We start from the raw sequence: 19,866 nt of genomic DNA, 5'->3' as shown, positions 1-19,866 counted from the left end.
GGCTCTTTTGGGCATATGGGCCTTCGCCCTCCACATAACATTCCAACCCATTAATTTTGGGCTTGCTCTTTTTTTTATTTATTATTATTATTACCCTTTGATGGGGTTATACAGATGTCTCCGAAAGATAAGAAAAATAAATTACATGTTGATGGGCATCTTCTGGTCCAACAGAAAGTGGAGACGGGGAACCTTGGTGGGCATCTTCTTATCTTTAATCATGTTATCCCCTGGGATAGTGGAATAGTGGAATAGTTGAGCATCTTCTTTTCGGCTTTTTCTTTTCTGCTTTCTTTTGCTTTTACTTTCTCTTTTCTGCTTTTGCTTCTCATGTGCTCCCGAGGCCCCTTTTTCTTTTTCTTTTTCTTTTGCGTTGTCCCCCATTTGCTATCGCAGAGAATGGGTTGAGAGAACACTGTTATAAGGCTCCACAACAGATGTAGAAACCTGGGGAAAAGGGTACACTGTGAAATGCTTGTAGAAAGCTGAAGCTTGAAGACGACCACCAGCACCAAGTTTATGCTTCCCTCCAAAAAACAAGTTGCCCTAAACCCCTCTCACATACAACACCTCGTACCTTTCGACGACCGTTGGATCTTCGCCAAGTGTGTCTTGCTCTCTCCCTATCTCGGGTCTCTGAAAACGTTGATATTTGGTGCCTCAAAACGTTGATATGAGGCGGTCGTAGATCTGCTCGCCACCAAATGCAACGAGAGCGATGCCAAGGCCGGGAGTGGCGTGGCGGAGCTGATTAGAAAGCACGGGGTGCTTCCTCTACTCGTCCTTCATCCTGAAGAAATCTAGGTCCACCTTGTAGATATAATAGGTATGGAATAGCATAGAAAATATCAAAGTACTCATTATCCCTAGTGGCTCTGACAACTCGGCCATCTGTAAGAACAAAATCATAGGCCACAACAGTATCAGAGAACAGTCCATAGATGTGAGAGCTTCCTTCAATTCCATAGCCATTAATGAGACCACCAACAGTAAGATCATCAAACTCAGCAACCACAGCAAAGGCAAGATTCAATGGAACCGTTACCCTGGTTATCTGCCCCATGTTGACTAAGGGCTCAACTTTCGCAATCATTCTCTCTTGATCGATTTCAAGGACATTTCTGAATGCAGACAAATCAACCTCAAAGTTACAAGCCCTCTTATGCAAACAAGTTCATCCTTTGATGGGTTTCTGTCTTTGAGTCGTTTTACAACCTTCTGAACATTTTCATCATGTTCCTTTTGACGCCTCTTGTAGGATTTCATCTCAGATCTTACATCCCCGAGGTACGTGAAAAAGTACATAGCGAAGGAAATGGGGAGAACAACAAAGATAACAACAATCCATCGGAATTTAACAAGAAAGTCCACCAAGGCTGTCTTCCAATTTGGATGCAGTGGGGTTTCAAGATCCGATATCTTGAAAGCAGAACCCTATTTTGAAGGTGCCGAACTACTTGTAATGTCAGAACCGTAGAGGAACCGATTTTTAAGGGCAAAATCCCGAAGAAACACGTTTCCCATAGCAGCCTCTCCGATACGCTCCTCCAGGCTCCATTTCGTCGGCACCGCATTGTAGGTCATCGCCGAAGAAAAAGAAACCGTTGTCTGTGTAGCCTGCTGCTTCATCGGCTTATCGAAGACAATTGGTTTCTTGGCTAGATCTGCAGCATGAACGGCGATGATTGGCCGGACGGACTTGATGGGCAGAGAGGGTTGGTGAGTTCTGGAAGAGGGTACGAGAGACTAGCATTGAAGGAAGGCAGATTTGGTAGGAATCAGAGAGCTGCTACTTGTGAGCGCCATTTTTGTTACTTTTCGAAGATCTGTTTCTTTTTTGTTGGTATGAAGGTACAATGAGATTGAATGGAGAAATCTCGGGTTTTGGGGTTGGAGTTGGACATTTCGGAGGTGACTGAACTTAATAGAGCATAGCTTGAATTGAAGGAATGACAGGGCAGATCTGGTGTTGTACGCCAAGGTTACAACTTTTTCAGAAATGCACCAAGTACAACACCAATAAATAAAACCCAGAGAGAGGGAGATGGAGGGTTTTCTGGAAAAAATCCAAAAGTGAGGTTTTTGGGCTCTTGGGTTTTGCAGATTCATGGCGGAGGTGAAAAATTGAGAGAGAACTGACATAGCTTTTCATGTTGATTCCCACAGACGGCGCCAAATGTTGATGCATAAAATCGGAGGCGTCTTGGAACAACGTAAATCCGACCGTGAATCTTCAAGAAAGTAAAGAACACAAGATCTATCGTGGTTCACCCCAATGTTTGGGCTACGTCCACACTAATACTGTATTTCTCTGATTGTATGTATGGATTACAAGGGTAAGGAGGAGTCACCCAGAGAAAGAGAGAGTTTGAGAGGGCTCTTTGTTTGTAAGCATGAGAGCTTGAGATAGATGAGCTTTGTGAGGGTAAAAGGGCTTAAGAATTGGCATCTGTAATGAGGATAGTGAGGGGTCCTTTTATAGAATAAGGGCTCCTCACTTATTACATATTTGCCCCTTCCTTTATTACATAATTACATTTTGAGTCCCCTGAGTATTTATACGAGATCTAAATACGGAGGCCCTAAGTATGGTACAAACACACTTAAAAATTCGTTGATGCAATCTTGGAATGCCTTGGAGTGATACTGCAGGTATCTGAACCACTGATACTACTTGTGTTAGCCATGGTTTATAGTGTGTAGCAGCAGGAGCTGGAGGAACAGAAATAGCAAGGACAGCAGGAGCAGCAGAAGCAGCAGCGGCAGCAGCAGGGTAGTTTCATGTTGGATAGTGACGCGACGAGGACCCATCAAAGCATCCACAGCTACATTTTAGCTTTCTTCAAAAAAAAAAAAGAAAGAAAGATGGGCTTTTCTGGGTATTTAGAGAGAATCTCAGGATTTTTAGAGAGAGTGTGGTGTTCTTGGTTTTTTGTGATTTTTTTTTTTGTAAGAGGATATCAGAGTGAGAGATAGAGTATTTGGTTTCCTGGGTTTTTTTGCAGATTCATGGTGAATATTGTGGTGAGGTCTCATGGTGGTGAGATGAAAAAAATGAAAGAGAACCGACATAGCTTTTCGTGTCGTTTTCCACAGACGGCGCCAAATGTTTATGCACAAAACCAGAGAGGTCTTGGAACAACGTAAATTAGACCGTGAATCTGCAAGAAAGTCAAGAACACAAGATGTATCGTGGTTCACCCCAATGTTTGGGCTACGTCCACACTGATGTATTTCTCTTCTCTGTATGAATGTATGGATTACAAGTGTGAGGAGGAGTCCCTTAGAGAAAGTGAGAGTTTGAGAGAGCTATTTGTTTGTGAGCTATGTGGCCTCTGTATGTGAGGATGGGAGCTTGAGGTTTGTGAGGGTGGGGATGTCCTTTTATAGAATAAGGGCTCCTCACTTATTACATATTTACCCCTTCATTTATTACATAATTACATTTGAATCCCTTGAGTATTTATACGAGGTCTAAATACAGAGGCCCTAAGTATGGTACAAACACAGGTATAAAAAAACTGAAACAATCCAACCATGAAGTGATAGAAATCAACCCAACAATATGGAACAAAAAAGGGGAACAAATCATGTTACGTACCTTTACTCATGACATCGGCAAGGAACCTATCTGCAGGACACGAGTCATAAAACTCAATTAGACAGTGTTAATCACACATATATAGTGTAGGTAAAAGAGAATGGAAAACCAGTGGAACTCAACCATATTCCTAATCTCAAATATGAAAAAATGATAAAGAAAAAACCAAGGAAGGAGGACGGAGGACAAAGAGTCGTGAGCTGTCGCGAAGGATGGATGATGAGAGCCGTCGCAGAAAGTTGAGGTTGTGGGCTGCCTGAGGAATTGTTGATATTTTTGGATGAGAGGAGGGTCGGCTGTGTGAAATGGGGGAATGGGGATGTGAGAGAAGTGAGGGTGAGGCTGTGTGAGCCCTAATCGGTTCTTGGTCATTTGAAACCGGAAAAGAAACTGGTTTGAACTGTCTGGTTCGGTTTTTGACTCAAAGTTGACTTTTTCAGTCAACATGGTTCTTTTTTATTTTTTTTATACGGCTCGATGCAGCTTTTATGCCCACCCTTAAGTGCGCTAGTGAGCGGGAGTGAACCCATTTCACATGTGATGTCAGAGCGTAAGTAAAATACAGTAGAGTGGATTGAGAATTACACCATCGAAGGTAATGTCCAATACCAAGAGTTGCCAAGAATCATCGTTGACACGAAAGCTCAGCCTTAAAACCTGGAGGGGCGAAAAACAAGGGTGAGTGGGCCTAAAATAAAGCTTTGTAAAAACCTTTTCGAAAACATAATAACTTCTCGCCGTAAAACAAGTATAGTTTCCAAAATATACATACTACGTATGGTAAGAAAATACTTACCGTAGCCTGCAGTATCTCAAGAATTAAATACATCACAATATTTCATAAGTAAACACACAACGTCCATAATCACATAATCTCGTATGAGCAAATAACATAAATATGATCACTTAACAGTAAATCGAAAATTCACAACATAATAGTAATAAATAAAATATTAATCATGGTTGTACTTAAATTTCCAAAAAAAGTACGCATACATGTGCATCCCGTAGGATTTAGGATAATTTTGTAATTTTTGTTATTTCGCTTATAAACTTTAGTCGAATCCAGGCATACGTAGGAAATTCTTTTTCAAATGTATGAATGGAAACTAAATAAATATATAATATTTAAAAGCAAAGACCCACTCACAGTTACTTGCGACATCACATCCGTTCGAGCTAGGAAGCCGGAGTTTCCGATAGTAATCACACCTAAGCATAGTATTGGGACCCATTAGTAAAACTCAATTAAAATGTTTGAATTTGGAGAAACGGATGGCAGATTTGGAATCAGCACGTCGAAATACGCTAAGAAGGGTCTCGAGAAATTTTCGTAAAAAGTAAAAGAAAAGTCAACAGTTAACCCTAAAAAGTCAACCAAGACACCCCAGTGGTCAACTACGTTAAAACTTCAGAATTTCACTAAATGGATGTCAAAAAGGGACTCGGGGCATCAAAATTAGCCTAGAAAGGTTTCCGAAAAAAATTTCCGAAAAAGTCAACAAGAATATTCCCAAAATATTTAGAGCCCATTTTGGAACTGGGCTGGGCTAGAACATCGGCCCAAGGGTTTTGGCCGGTTAGGCTAAAGTTTTTGGACCAGGTTTTGGGCCTAAGGCCTTTTTTTTAGATCCGATCACCGGTTTCTACAAAAAAGAAAGCTGGAATCAGCTGGTTTGGCTGGGAAACTTCCCGAGCTCTATTCGAGCTCGATTCTTAACTATTTTTCATTAAATAAAAGTCAAACTGAAGCTTAAGAGGTCATGAACAAGGGCATGAGGTTGAGTCGAGGTCGGGATCGACTGAAAAAAGCCTGCAAAGGCTGGGTTTCTCGTCAGAAATCTAGGGAACTTTCCCCTGAGGTATTTCTTTGTGTTAAACGTTATAATGAGGCCAGAAACAACATAAAATTGGGATATAGGACAACCCACATCGGTTTTGAGGCTTACCTAGTCGAAGTCGTTAAGAACTCACCGGAAAACAAGGTGCCGGCAGTGGTCGGTTTTGCGTTTGCAGTTGAGAAAGACAAGGGAGAGATAGAGATAGAGAAAGTAACAGGCAAGCTCAAGGCTCTGCCTCTCATCTGCAGCTGCACACATGGGTGGTGATGACAGGTTTGAGGATGTAGCAGTCCCGCCAGAGTGGTGAGGTCATTGCACCCTTTCGGTGCTTACAGGGAGAAAAGAAAGTTAAAGATGTTAGGGTTCGAGAGAGAAGGAAGCGGGGTGAGGTGAGGATTTGGGTGGTGATGCTCACTGAAGATGGCGAGTAATGGTCGAGTTTGCAGGTTTTTCTACACTTGCAGATAGAGGGAGACAAGAAAGAGCTAAGAGAGTTGAGGGAGAGACGAAGAGAAGTAAGGTGGCAACCAATGAGTGGATAATTGATAAAAAAAAAAAAGAAAAGGGATTTATATAGATTGGAAGACACTAGAGAGAGGGAATGAGTGGGGTGTGGGCCCCACGTGACACACAGTTCAAAGTCACCAATGAAAATACAGAAATATCTCCCCGTAACACGAATTTACCAAAACGCCCATTACACTATTTAGTTTGTAAAATCTTTGTCGTAACTCCAAATTCAATTCTACTTGCACCTATGCGTTTGTACTGTCGAGTACTTTGAGAATATGATAAAATAACAACTCATATGCGTCAAGAAAAGGTGGTCAACAGAAGTCAATAATCTCGCCTCTAAGGCATTTTCGTCAAATCATTCTTTTAAAATTTATAAAATCGTAAAATTAGGGACGGGTTGTCACAAAAATGATTAACAGTTGAAAAACTTATTGATGGTGGAAAAACTTATGGACTACTTCAATCAATTTTAAATCTCAGAGACTAATGTGAGAAGTTATGTCACTCTAAGTAACCAGTTTGGCAAAAGCCTTAAATAAATAAATATAAGAGAAAATAAGCGTATGATTATCATAAATGTAACATTCACACGAAAAATAAATGAACTTATAATGAGAAACTTTTGTAACCTATTTTATTGAAGGAAGAGAGGGTGCAGCAAAGGAAAGAAGATAGGCAATCCAATCTACTTTTCCCCTCCCCAAAACACTACAGCCCACTCGAGCAATTGGGCTCAAGGCTAGCCCGATTGAAAAGTTAGGCAATAATTGCCTAGCCCAGCACCTTGCCTATGTGATGCAAGGCTGACGTAAGCCATAATTTGAATTATTAAAAAATTATAAAAAAAACTAATTAAAGATAAAAATATATATAATTTTTTTTCAATAATTACCTAACCATGTTCTTCCACTTTACACTACATTTCAAGATTTTCAAATATTTTCAACCAATCTTTTATTATTATCCAAAATTAAATAAAGTTATCTTTTATTATTTTATAAAATAAAAAATACTAATATTTCAATACGATTTATTTGGACTATTCAGTTTAGGGGTGTAAATGTACTTGAACAATTATTGTTTATTTAAGAAATTTAGTTGCCTATTGTCCATGAAAACCTTCCTACACTGGAAGTGCTCTTGTAATAAACTAAATATGATTCATTGTATTGCAAGTAATATAATTATAAAGAAATTAAATTCCAGTATTTAAATACAATTTACTAATAAATAAATAAAATAAAAAACTGAAAACACAGAGGAAAATAGGAATGAGAAACGAATGGGGGAAGCAATGGGCCCAAGCGAGAGGTAGGTAGTAGTCCCCCACTTTGATAAAATCAGTCGCAGTCGCAGTCTGTCGCAGGCCTTGAAAATCCACAATTAGCCAACTTTGGTGTCCTCGACTCTCGACTCTCACACAGAAGCACGCCAATTACTTCCCAGTACATTATAAATCCCAACCATTATTCCCTTCTTCTTCCCATCAACCTCAATCCTCCTCGCATCCGGTAAATCTCACCAAATGCCACCCCCTACAGGGTCAAAAATCAGCGTCATCAAGCCACACACATTCTCTCTCTAAAACATTTATAATTGCCATAAAAGTATAAGCACAAAGCTCTACCTAATTGCTTGCCCAGAGGGATCTCTTGCATTTCACTCTCTCCTCTCATCAAACCAAAGGTACGTTCAAGGCTATTCAATTCCTTCTGTCCCCAACAAAAAAAGATGAGATTTTTCGGCTGTTTTTGCAATTACACAGCTGCCCAACACTTACTCAATTTGCCATATTGTATTTCATCATGTTTCTGTGATGTTTTAGGAGATCTGTCACTCCCGAATGATGATCCAATAATTGTAGCTACGCCCCCTTTCTCCATTTTTCCGAATGGATCTTTAATGATTTTACCTGATTGTGTTAGAAATTATTATTTTTTGGTAAAATATTAGTGTTGGAAATTAGTGTGATCGCTTTAACCAAGAGGGAGTTGACCATGCGGTTAAATATTTGGTGAACTTTACATTGAACTTGAAGACCATGTAATTTTCCCATATTTTCGGAGAAGAAGGAAACCCAAATGGTTTTATTTCATGCTTTTGATTTTTTAAGTTTTTCAGTTTTAATTATTTACTGTAGGGTGAAAAGTGAGGTCAATTGGTGAGCAACATGTATCTTTTGAGAAGACAATCTCAAAAACCAACCCCTGAGGATGATTCTGCACAAAAAGATGCCAAGGTAACGAATCCAATTACGTTTCTGGTTTGTAGTAATATCAAAAGTGTACAACTTGCAATCCAAAGGGGTTTTGTATCTCAAGTAAATCGATCTGCCTCTCCGGCGTACACATGATCATAATTGTTAAGTTAGCTAGAAAAATTAAACCTTTCCCTCCAATCTTTATTGAAAAAACATAGCAGTGTGCGCTATAGAAATCTGATGTTGAATGACACAAATGTACAATCAGGTCAAAGAACTCAGGGCTGCACTTGGCCCCCTATCTGGACGTAATTTGAAGTACTGCACTGATGGATGCCTTCGGAGATATTTGGAAGCTCGGAGCTGGAACCTTGATAAGGCGAAGAAAATGCTTGAAGAGACACTAAGGTGGAGGGCAACTTATAAGCCGGAAGAAACCCGTTGGGTAAGTTAAATGAACTTTTATGACATTCACAAACTAGAAATCCATCATTTGTAGGACTGTTTGTTTCTCTTCATATGTTGGTAATTCTGCTTGAACATATTTGTAGGACTCTGAGCTTGTGTATTTTGTTTTCATCAAATATATAGCACAATAAAAACTTAATATGGAGTCGGATGGTGTTCTCTAACCACATTGCATATGAATTTGTTCATTTAATTCCCTTACCTATTCTGCAACTTACTTCTGTGCATTGCACATAGGTTATCGCCCGTCATACTTATTGATGATAAATTCTAGTTTACTATGAAAAATTTCAATTCACTTTTTGGGTTTGATTTAAGTTCGTACTTACCACCTAAACATGCCATTGTTTAGCATGAAATAGCGCATGAAGGTGAGACTGGCAAAGTATCTAGAGCTACTTTCCATGATCGACTTGGGAGAAGCGTGCTTATAATGAGGCCAGCAAAGCAGGTCTGTAGTAGGCTATCCTCCCCCACCCTCCAAAACATGGTTACACTTTCAGTAAGCCTATAGTGAATAGATTTAACTCGTTGCCTTTCTTTTTTCGTTTTTTGTTTGTTCTGTCAGAACACAAACTCGCCCGAAGATAATATCCGCCATTTAGTCTATCTTATAGAAAATGGTATCCTCAACCTTCCTGAAGGTCAAGAACAAATGTCGTGGTTGGTTGACTTCACTGGATTCTCAATCAACACCAATGTCACCGTCAAGACAGCCCGGGATATTATTAACATTCTACAGAACCATTACCCCGAGAGGCTTGCAGTTGCATTCCTGTATAACCCACCAAGAATTTTTCAGGCATTCTGGAAGGTACGAACTTAATTTGAAGTATCAATATTTCAAATTTTTCTTTCAGAATATAAACGTTTAGTTAATAGAACACTGGAAGGCAACTTAGTGAGATTTCGTTGGGATTACTGTCAGGGCCGTGACTTAGTGAGATCTCGTTAAAGTTTGAGTTCACTTATATTTAGCGCTACAATATTTGTCGCTTAACAGCTATATCTGTCATTTGATGAACTTCCTGCTGCCTTTCATTTGTGTAGGCTGTCAAGTACTTCCTGGATCCCAAGACCTTTCAGAAGGTGAAGTTTGTATACCCTAAAGGTAAAGAAAGTGTGGAGCTCATGAAGACATTCTTTGATGTTGAAAATCTTCCGAGCGAGCTTGGGGGACAAGCCACCCTCAAGTATGACCATGAGGAGTTTTCACGAATGATGGCGGAGGATGATGTGAAAACTGCCAAGTTCTGGGGATTTGACGAGAAGCCTTGCCATATAACAAATGGGCATTCTGGAGCAGAGGTGGCACCGGAGCCTCTCCCCGTCGCACCTGCGGCTAGCTGATTAACCCTGCCCGGCCCAGCGACGTACAGTAAGAATTTAAAGAGATACAGTTGAGTACAAGGCTACAAGCTGAACCTACTTATATTTGTCTTTGTTTTATATTCTGAATGAGGACTGGGACGATTCGTGGTTCAGTTCCTCTCTGCGGGTTATTAAGCATTTGAACTACTGTGCTTAACTGCTAATTACGAAGGAAATCGTAACCTGTGTGTTGTTTTCCCGACATTCAATAGTTTTTAATGGACTTCTTTAATAATTTCACTTGATTTAACAACTCCCCTTACATCCCAATTGCTGCAATATTTCACATCCATCACAAGGCAAACTTCACTTGTCGATAACATACCAGTGAATTTCAGCTTGTAGCCTTGTACGCAATTGTATGGAGACGAACATGCTGAGTAATATTACTGTACGTCGATCACAAGCTTGTACCCTTGTTAAATCAAGTAATATTACGAACAAGCTTTGCAGTTGAATTTCATGTAGACAAAACAAGGCCACTCACTGCAAAGCAACTCCTTTATATAGAGACGAACATGCTGAGTAATATTACAACAAAACAAGAAGTACTTATAGCATATGCATTACTGAGGTTCCTTTGTACAGTGGGTTTTGAGCTGTGAAGTTTACTTGGTCAGAGTTCATTAGAATACAGGCACTCGTCCACAAGTTGGCGAAGGTTGGGATTCTCCAGTGCAGCAGCGATTCTTTCTTTATCGTTCAACTGCTTGTTAACTAGAAAAATGGAAAGAAACAAATTTCAAATCTGAGTCTTGAATATTTTTTCACAAGAAAGATGTCAAAATGCAATGAAGAAAAGTTACTCCTCGAACACTGGAAATTCACAAACTATGTTTGATGTGTTCTTGATACTTGACATGTTATCAGTGGAAGCCAAGATATGCGTCATCGATGGATCATGTGTATCTAAGCAAAAACGTCTTGAGGCACCAAAAACCGGTTTGGTAAGTGGTAACATTTGTCAAAACTACTTAAAAGTATATAGGATTTATTTTCCCTGCTTTCATAAAACATATAACCCAATCATTTCTGTTCTTGCCTAAAGATATTAAGTGAAATGAGTGGTCCAACAATTCCCTACGCACAATACAAAGTTACAAATATGCCACGTAACTAGCCAGGACAGGAAGCCAAGTTACTTACAACAGCCCTTTTCTGAAGATGATATTGTGACAAGATTTCTTAAGTCATTTTTTGATGCTAAACAGGGGAAAAGAGATTACCTGATTCTTCATTTGCATGAGATCCTGGAGATACTTTAATGTCAACCTGTTTTAATGCATCATCAAATGTATGGTTAAGACAATAGCTAAACAATTACAATGCAAAGCAAATCAATGATATATCTAACATCTCTGACTAAAGAAAAGCTAGATATCTAACATCCGAAAACATAAACGCCAGAACAAGTCTATTTGCATGTTATTTCTCATTATCGTTTCAAACTTATTTCTCAAAATAGACCAATTACAAAAATAAAACCCGGCTTTGGCACTGGTTCTGGATTAAATTGGTTGTCAATTAAGATAAAACTTGGGACACTTTTAACACGCCGAATATAGTTTAGTGACTCCAAATGGGAAAACTAAGTTGGCAGTCACAGCTCACATAGGAGGCTAATTTCTACTGATCCCTAGTATTGATTTCTCCAACCCCTATCAGAAAATGGAGTGAACACGTAGCGTGTGGTGCAAGGGGACGACATTTTCTAATTGCATTAGGTGCCAAACAACAGATGATCGTAACCGTCATATTAATGTAACAAGTACACATCAAGTATCACATTAACCAACTAGCAAATAATTGAGTGAGAACTATCTAAGAAAAATAGAGAATGATGTGTCTCATCTAGCACCATGAGAGTTTGTACTAAACAGCAACAAATTTTGGTCCCCATTGCAACTACCAAAATTGATCGAGTCATAACTAAAGACTAAGGGATTTTCTAGTACACTCCAAAGGCACGATAGAATTTTCGCATAACTAAATCAGAAGGCATTGGATAAATTAAGGGTGGATGTATTCAATTGGGATTTTGAGAGATTTTAATTCTTTTTACAAATCCAAGTGTATTGAATCAGGATTTTATTCTAAGTCAAAGTGTATTCAATCAGGATTTTAAAGGAGTTTATAACATTCTAGGACTATTCAATTAGAAATTGATTTTGAAGGATTTTAAAAGGTTGGGGAATTCGAGGGAATTCGAGAGATTTTATAGTGTAGTTTAAGCATTCTCAAATCTCACCGAGAATTTGAGCTAATTAACTCAAAATTTTACATGGAATCTCTAAAAATCAATCCAACTCCATCAAAATTTGGTGCACTTAGCTTTTAACCAATTCATTAAAATCCGTCAAAACCTAAATTGAAAACCCGGCTAATTGGTTGAAAGCTAAGTACACCAAAATCTCTTACATAGCAAGCAAACTCACCTTGTAATGAGGAGGGAAGCAATGTTTTAGTTTAACTCTCAGGCACAGACCTATCACTGTTGCCATACTGCAATGCTGAATTGTCGGCGTAAAAGTTATCCTTCAAGCAAAATTTAAAAATAAAAATAAAAAATTCCAAACTTTGGTGATTTCTCTAAAACCCCAGAATCCACATCATCAGAAAAAAAGAAAATTGAAGCTGAAAACTGAGAAATGATAATACTCACAGAATACGACCGAGCTTGTCATCCACTGTGATCGACTCCTCTGAAAGCACACTGAGCTGCTCTAACGAATAGGGGTGCTCCGGATCTCTAATATCCCTCACGAAATTTACAATTTCCAGTCAAGGATCGCAAAAGGTTTGACCAAGCTTTTACAAAATTAAATCAGAAAATAAAAATAAAAAAATAAATAAAGGAATTGGAAAGGATATCATAGATATCGAGAGGATCGACAGCGTCGTCGGCGTGGAGATCTTCGGTGCGAGCAACCCTTTCCTTCTTAGCGTGGACCACGGGGTTCGCATTGATCAGACCCAACGTCATCTTCTTCTTCTTCTTCTTCCTCCTCTTTACAGTTTGCGGTCCAAGTTTTTTACTTTCTATGCTTCACAGCTTTACCTGGTCAAGAGCTCAAGTTGCTGAGATTTTTTTATTTATCTTTGTATTATTACTCGAGACCTCATGTTTTTAAAGAGAAAGTTTTAGTCTTAGAATAATTTAGTCTTTTGAATTGCAAGTTTGGTTAGTTTTACAAGAACTAGAAAAAATAAGCCATATTTAAATGGAAAACTAACCAAAACCTCCAAAAATCTTTCCTTTTAATCATCAGGACAATTTTTTTTTTTTATAATACCCAAACTGGACATAAGAAAGGTGACAAAGGAGGGCTCCAGAGAGGCAAAACATGCAGCAACCCTTGAAAATCTTTACACAACAATTGAATGCAAAATGATAAAGTAAGGGCACGGATAACCATGCAGGAGGATTCACATGGGTTCACATGGCCTTTATCAAAACAAAAGAAAGAAAATACAAGATCCCGCCAGAATCAGAAACAATGTCTACAAATTCAGAAAAAATGCCAAAAAGGGAAGATAAGGCACACCATTCAATTGTAAAGAATTTTTTATTTTAGTATCCTCATTCAGTGTATGTAAAGAGGAATTATATTCATTGTAAAAACCATCTTTCAATCTCTCAATATCTCAACACCTGAACACCATCTTCTCACACCCTACTCTCACCATATACTCACATCATCTTCACTTGTAGCCTTCATTGCATCCTTGTAAACACTTTCTTGTAAACAACTATCTTTGTAAACGTTTTATATATCAATAAAAGTTCAAGTGTACATATTTAAGCAATCTCCAAGTCTTAAGTAAATTTTCTTTTCTTTCTTTAATGTGTGTGTTTAATTAGACTTCTAATCCCAAACAGGGAAACACTATTGTAGTTATATTATTAACCTACTAAACTGACGATCATACTTTGTTCGAGCAATCTGTTATAGTTGAATGCTTGTCGTACAAATAACTAGACATTAACCAGAGTACCTCTGAGTTCAGCCGTTAAGGCCTTATATCTGCATTGTGAGTGGCCGTCATGCTAAAACATGTCGAGTTCCATATGCAAGGTTTTGTGTCTAGTTGTTAGAATGGTCATCCGACTATTTAACCAGGCCTTGCTGTGGTAATCTAGTATCAGAGCCAAGTTTAGCATTTTAATAGTATAATTATAATAGTAAAGTATTTTAAGGATGGAAGTCATTGATACTACTGATATCACACTTGTTTATTTTTTATGAACAACATATATTATTATCCTTGTAAACCTTGTCAACCACAGCCACTAGGTATTTATTGTCCCAGATACCCAACTATAAGTAGCATAAAGAGAAGATTAACATATATATCCAAAAGAATTAGTAGGACTTTGAAGAAGCAGAAGTTTTATCTTGGTTATCTTGAACATCCTTCATTTATTAGTAAATATAATAATACAGAAGTGCAACATACAGTTTTAGAAGCAAAAAGAGAAACATATCAAGTTTTAGAGACCTTGAGAGAAGAAATAAAGTTTCTAAGAAATCAGTTAGCCGTAACTCTAGAGAAAGGTAGACTGTAGTTTATGATAGATTACCTTAATTTAGAAATTTAGTGAACCTCAAAAAAGCAAAATAACCTTAGACCAAAATAGTTTAGTTTGTTATTTTCTATTGAGAAATGTAGACTTTAGTTTATGATAGATTACCTTAATTTAGAAATTAGTGAACCTCAAAAAAGAAAAATAACCTTAAACCAAAATAGTTTAGTTTGTTATTTTCCATCAGAAAGCATAATCATATTTTGCATAGTGAAGAAAATCCACAAAACAATAGTATTGTAGATCTTATTATTAGTCAAGCAAAAAATATATAATTAGAAAATAATAAATATAATCATTTGTTAAACCAGTTGTTAAAGCATTTTCAAAAAAAATCCATAAAAACAATTAGACAAAATTTAAACTATATTACATCTCAATTAGAATATAATAATAAAAATATTCAAAGGCTACCAAAAGATAGATAAAAGAGTTTGTTGACCTCATAGATAGTAAGTTGAAGCTAGTAGAACTTAGATTATTAGAAGTAGTTGAGCAGTTAAAATTAGAAGTTCAAAAAATTCAATTAGTGCAAAAAGAGTTGAGTGAACAAGTAGATAAGTCGCATAATAAAATAGATAAATTATTAATTTAATAACCAATTCTAGAACTAACAGAAAATATATCCAATCTTTGAAAGAAATTAGTAAGTTAGATAAAGAACCATTAGGTTTAACAAATTTTTCAACACAAGTAGCCAGTAGTACTATTCTCATTAGGCAAAATAATTTAATTATTCAATTAGTTTTAAGTTTGGCTGAAAAAATTAGATCAAGTTAAAGAACAAATAGCAGAAATAAACCAAGTTTTACATAACGCATCTTCATCACTTCCACCATCTTTGCTAGATAAATTAGAAAATTTAACTTTAAGTGCAAATAGTAATATTAGAAGACCTAAACTAAATCCTTTTGATAATAGAAGATGAAACTCCTTAGGAAAAAAGGAAAAGAAGTAGTTAGAGCTGAATATATTTATCCAAATGAAGAAGAAGCACAAGAATTTATTCGAAGAGGTTTTGAGAGAAACAGAAAAATAAATATAACTTGTACCAATTAGGTTTATTTGAAAACAAAAGTAGAATTGTAAGTAGCATCAATCAACTTGAAGTTAGCTATATCGATAAAGAAGTTACACTTAATTTAATTAGTAAGGAAGTAGTTATGCATTTGAGAAAATCACATTTCAGTCAAATTCATATAGGAACAATATTATTTGGAATAGCATGAGTAACCAGAGTACAAGTAGGAACAAAAACATTAGATAAGATAATCACCAACAAGCAGCAATAGCTACAGCTGAAGTAGATTTAAGTTCAAACTTAGCAGTCATATGTTGTATTCCAAATTATGTTATGACAATTAATGAATTTAGTAATTATATTAAAGTAAGTATAAGAAAAAAAATTATAATATGAAAGGAGAGTATAAAAATTTGTGTATTAACTTAATGTATATTGGTAAAGTGCCCGATAGATATAATCATAAGTTTAATTTAGAATTTCAAAATTTAGTTCAAACATTTGATAGTAAACATGTAAATATGATAAAAACAAAACCCGTAGATAATAGATTTTTTAGAAGGAATTCAGTGAACATTACCTAATTTACAAGTAGCAAGAAATAGACAACCAGATAAAGTACAAATATATATATATATATATATATATATATATATATATATATGAAACTAGTACAGGTTAAGCAACAATTAGGTTTAGTAATTACAAACAACTTGAAAAAATAGAAGAGGATGAGAGTGAGATCGAAAATGAGAGTATACATATGGCTTTTGATAATTTAGATATTAATTTAGTTGAGAAATTTTTTGATCATATTGTAGATAAGCTTATAGAAGATATTGATCATTTAGATGAAGAAGAGTACTTAGAAAAATACAAGACACATGATTTAGGACTACACATAATTTCAAATGAAGAGATGAAAATTTTGATTTTAGAAATAGGAGTATAACATATTTTAGGATAAAAAAATTATAATAATTTATTAGAATTAAAAGAAGAATGTAATCCAGCAGAAGAAAGTAGTACAGCATGAGTAGAAAATCCAGGACACGCAAGTAGAACTGATCAACAATTTTTGAGACCAATAAATGAACAATATAATGAAAAAGCAAAAGTAGATTATATAGAAGAAAGCATGATAAAACAACCTAGAAAAAATAGGATTCCATATTTGAGGAGGTTAGAACAAATTAATATAGCTGGTAATATAATTAAATTTACATAATGTATATCCACAAGATTGGGAAAGAACGATTGAGAGATGAGAAAAATGTTGCGTACATGCATCATTAATGTTAGATTTTTGTAATTCACAAAATATGTTAGATTATTTTGAACATGCTTTAGATGGTTTACCTTTTTATTATTTCCAATCATGGAAAGTTCAAAATCCAGAACATCATCAGGCAGCCAAAACACATTTTAATATTGATGGTTTTGTTACTTTGATTAAACAAGAATTTTTAGATCATAATAGGTTAGATAGCCGAAGCGAACAAGAACAAATAAGAGCAATTAGAAATTTAGAACAATTACAAATTTGTGATTTACAGTTTATAACTGAGTATACCACATATTTCTTTAAATATTTAGGAAGAACAAGTAGAATTAGTGATATTAATTTATTAGATATTTATATGACAAAAATAAAATGACTAATAGGTGAAAAGATTTGGAATGAATGACAAAAGCTTCCAAAGAAAAATGATATTGCAATAGGACCTAGAATTCAACATGTATATGATATACTTAAATAAGAGTGTAGTCAAATAAAAGTTAAGAAACAAATTAGGAAGCAATTTTATATGAGTTGTAAAAATATAGATTTACCACAACAGTATGGTTGCCATAAGAAAAATAAGCATAAGAAAATATACAAAAAAAAATATAAGTCATACAAACGATACAAACCACATAAGAATTTCAGCATAAGACCTTCAATAACATATAGGAAGAGAAAATATATTCCAAAATAATTTAGGAAAAGAAGTGGTAGACCTTGGATTAGAAAATATAAAGCACCAAAAGATAAGAGAAGTTGTAAATATTATTCATGTGAAGAAGCTGGACATATTAGACCTAAATGTCCAAAATTAGGAAAACAGTCAAGAGAAAAAGTACATTTGATGGAGTTGTTTAAGTTAGAAGAAGATGAAGATATACAGTCAATATATAACTTAGATGATTTAAGTGATAATGAGAATATTTATAGTATAGAAAGTATAAATATGATAGATTCGGACTCGGAAAATTCAAGTAGCACAAATAGTAATTTAGAAGAGTATATGCATGCATTCATAGAAGAACAACATGAAGAAGAATATAAATACATTAATTTAGGTTGGCCAGAAAAATGTCATAAGTGTAGTAAATTAGTTGCAAATAAGTACTATAATACATATTCAATATTATGTGAAAAATGTTATAGTAATGGGTTATTAGAAGTTAATTCAGCATAATCAAAAGAAAGTATTGAAATATAAGGAAATATTTTTCATAGTGTAGAAAAGTAAAAAAAATAGTTCTTTAATTACCATAAATTGCGAAATAGAATTAGCAAAAGAACATAAGATACAAACAACATTTATGATAGATACATAGAGTACAAAGAGTATCATAAGAGAAGAGTTAGTACCAGAAAAATATAGACAAAAATTAGCAAAACCAATAAAACTAACACAATTTGATGAGAGACCAGTTTATTTAACACATTGTATTAATAATGAGTCTATTAAAGTAAAAAACAACAATTTAATTTACCATTAACATTTGTTTAACCAGTAGGATCATATCCATTTATTTTAATATTAAACTTTTTGAAAAGTTTACAAGGTTTTTTATTTATGAATCCTAACATAACATTTTTCAAAAGAGGTATTACAATAATTGACCAAAGTAATACTGTAGAAACATACAAAAGCATAAGTATAGAAGTCTAATAGTCAAGATGGTTATTGTTTAGAAAACTCAAAAGAAAATGATGAGCATAATAACGTAGAAGAGTTTGATGAAGACATATTTGAACATGAATATCCGATTTTAGAAGAATGAACCCGTATAGAAATATTACAGTTAAATAAACCAAAGAGTTTAGAAGATTTATTGCAATTAGCATAACAAACTAGGATTATAGGAGAAGACCCATAATTACATTGGAATAAAAATAAAATACTAGCAAAATTAGATATAATTAATCCAGATTTAACCATTAAGACAACTGATATGCCTTGTAGTTTATTAGATAAATAAGAGTTTGAGCAACAAATAAAATAGTTGTTAAATTTAAAAGTCATTAGACCCTCAAAGTCTAGACATAGATCAGCAGCATTTATAGTTAGAAAACATTCAGAGCTTAAGAGAGGTAAGACTAGAATAATTTATAATTACATTCGATTAAATGATAATACATATGAAGATAGTTATAAGTTACCAAATAAGGATGAGCTCATAAATAAAATTCAAGAGAGTAAATATTTTAGTAAATTTGATTGTAAATCAGGATTTTAGCAAATACGATTAGCAGAAGAATTAATTGAATGGACAACTTTTACTTGTCCAGAATGACATTTTGAGTGGCTTGTTATGCCATTTGGACTTAAAAATGCTCCATCGATCTTTCAAAGAAAGATGGATCAAATTTTCAAGAAATATGATAAATTTTGTAGTGTGTATGTAGATGATATTTTAGTACATAGTAAAAATAGAAATGAACATAGGAAACACTTAGAGATAGTTTTACAAGTATTTATCAATAATGGAATTGTGATTAGCAAAAATAAAATAGCATTAGAAAAGCAAGATATAGAATTTTTAGGAATATATATCAAGTCAGGTACAATACAATTACAAGATCATATAGCTAAAAAGGTCTTAGAATTTCTAGACAAATTAGAAGATAAAAAACAGTTACAAGCATTTTTAGGATTGTTAAATTATGAAAGAAATTTTATCCCTGATTTAGGCAAAAAAATAGCAGTATTACATAGTAAAACTAGCAAAATAGGACAAAAGTATTTTAATAGTGAATATATTAAATTAGTTCAAAATATAAATGAAGAAATTATTAAACTTAAGCCATTAACATTATCACTAGATGATAATTATAAAATAGTTGAAACAAATGTTTCATCATTAGGATGAGCATGTATATTATACCAAAAAAAGCATAAGGAGTCACCAAAGTTTTACGAACAAGTTTGTAGATATTCATCAGGAAAATTTAGTGATGTACAGTCAAGATTACCATCAACAAATTTAGAA

General features: G+C 35.0%; 2 protein-coding genes and 1 pseudogene across 2 annotated transcripts; 1 reads left to right on the top strand and 2 right to left on the bottom strand.

Moving 5' to 3' along the window:
- Positions 1-751: 751 nt before the first annotated feature.
- On the bottom strand, positions 752-1,500 carry LOC126602807 (delta(24)-sterol reductase-like; annotated as a pseudogene).
- Positions 1,501-7,344: 5,844 nt separating this feature from the next.
- LOC126604819 (uncharacterized) lies at positions 7,345-10,250 on the top strand. The gene is made up of 6 exons (XM_050272132.1): positions 7,345-7,644; positions 8,099-8,197; positions 8,427-8,603; positions 8,979-9,077; positions 9,195-9,440; positions 9,677-10,250. Exons 2-6 carry the CDS (start codon positions 8,129-8,131, stop codon positions 9,974-9,976), a joined length of 891 nt encoding a protein of 296 aa, XP_050128089.1. The 5' UTR covers positions 7,345-7,644; positions 8,099-8,128; the 3' UTR covers positions 9,977-10,250.
- A 230-nt stretch (positions 10,251-10,480) lies between these two features.
- On the bottom strand, positions 10,481-13,447 carry LOC126604820 (protein AE7-like 1). Its single transcript, XM_050272133.1, has 5 exons — positions 12,869-13,447; positions 12,660-12,765; positions 12,433-12,532; positions 11,224-11,269; positions 10,481-10,714 (listed from the first exon to the last, which is right to left on the bottom strand). The coding sequence occupies exons 1-5, from the start codon at positions 12,978-12,980 to the stop codon at positions 10,614-10,616; spliced, it is 465 nt and encodes a 154-aa protein (XP_050128090.1). The 5' UTR covers positions 12,981-13,447; the 3' UTR covers positions 10,481-10,613.
- Between the last annotated feature and the right edge of the window lie 6,419 nt (positions 13,448-19,866).

This window comes from Malus sylvestris, chromosome 15 (genome assembly GCF_916048215.2).
Source record: "Malus sylvestris chromosome 15, drMalSylv7.2, whole genome shotgun sequence".
Classification (NCBI taxonomy): Eukaryota; Viridiplantae; Streptophyta; class Magnoliopsida; order Rosales; family Rosaceae; genus Malus; species Malus sylvestris.
Note: the sequence above shows the minus strand (reverse complement) of the source record. Positions and strands in the feature narration are given on the sequence as shown.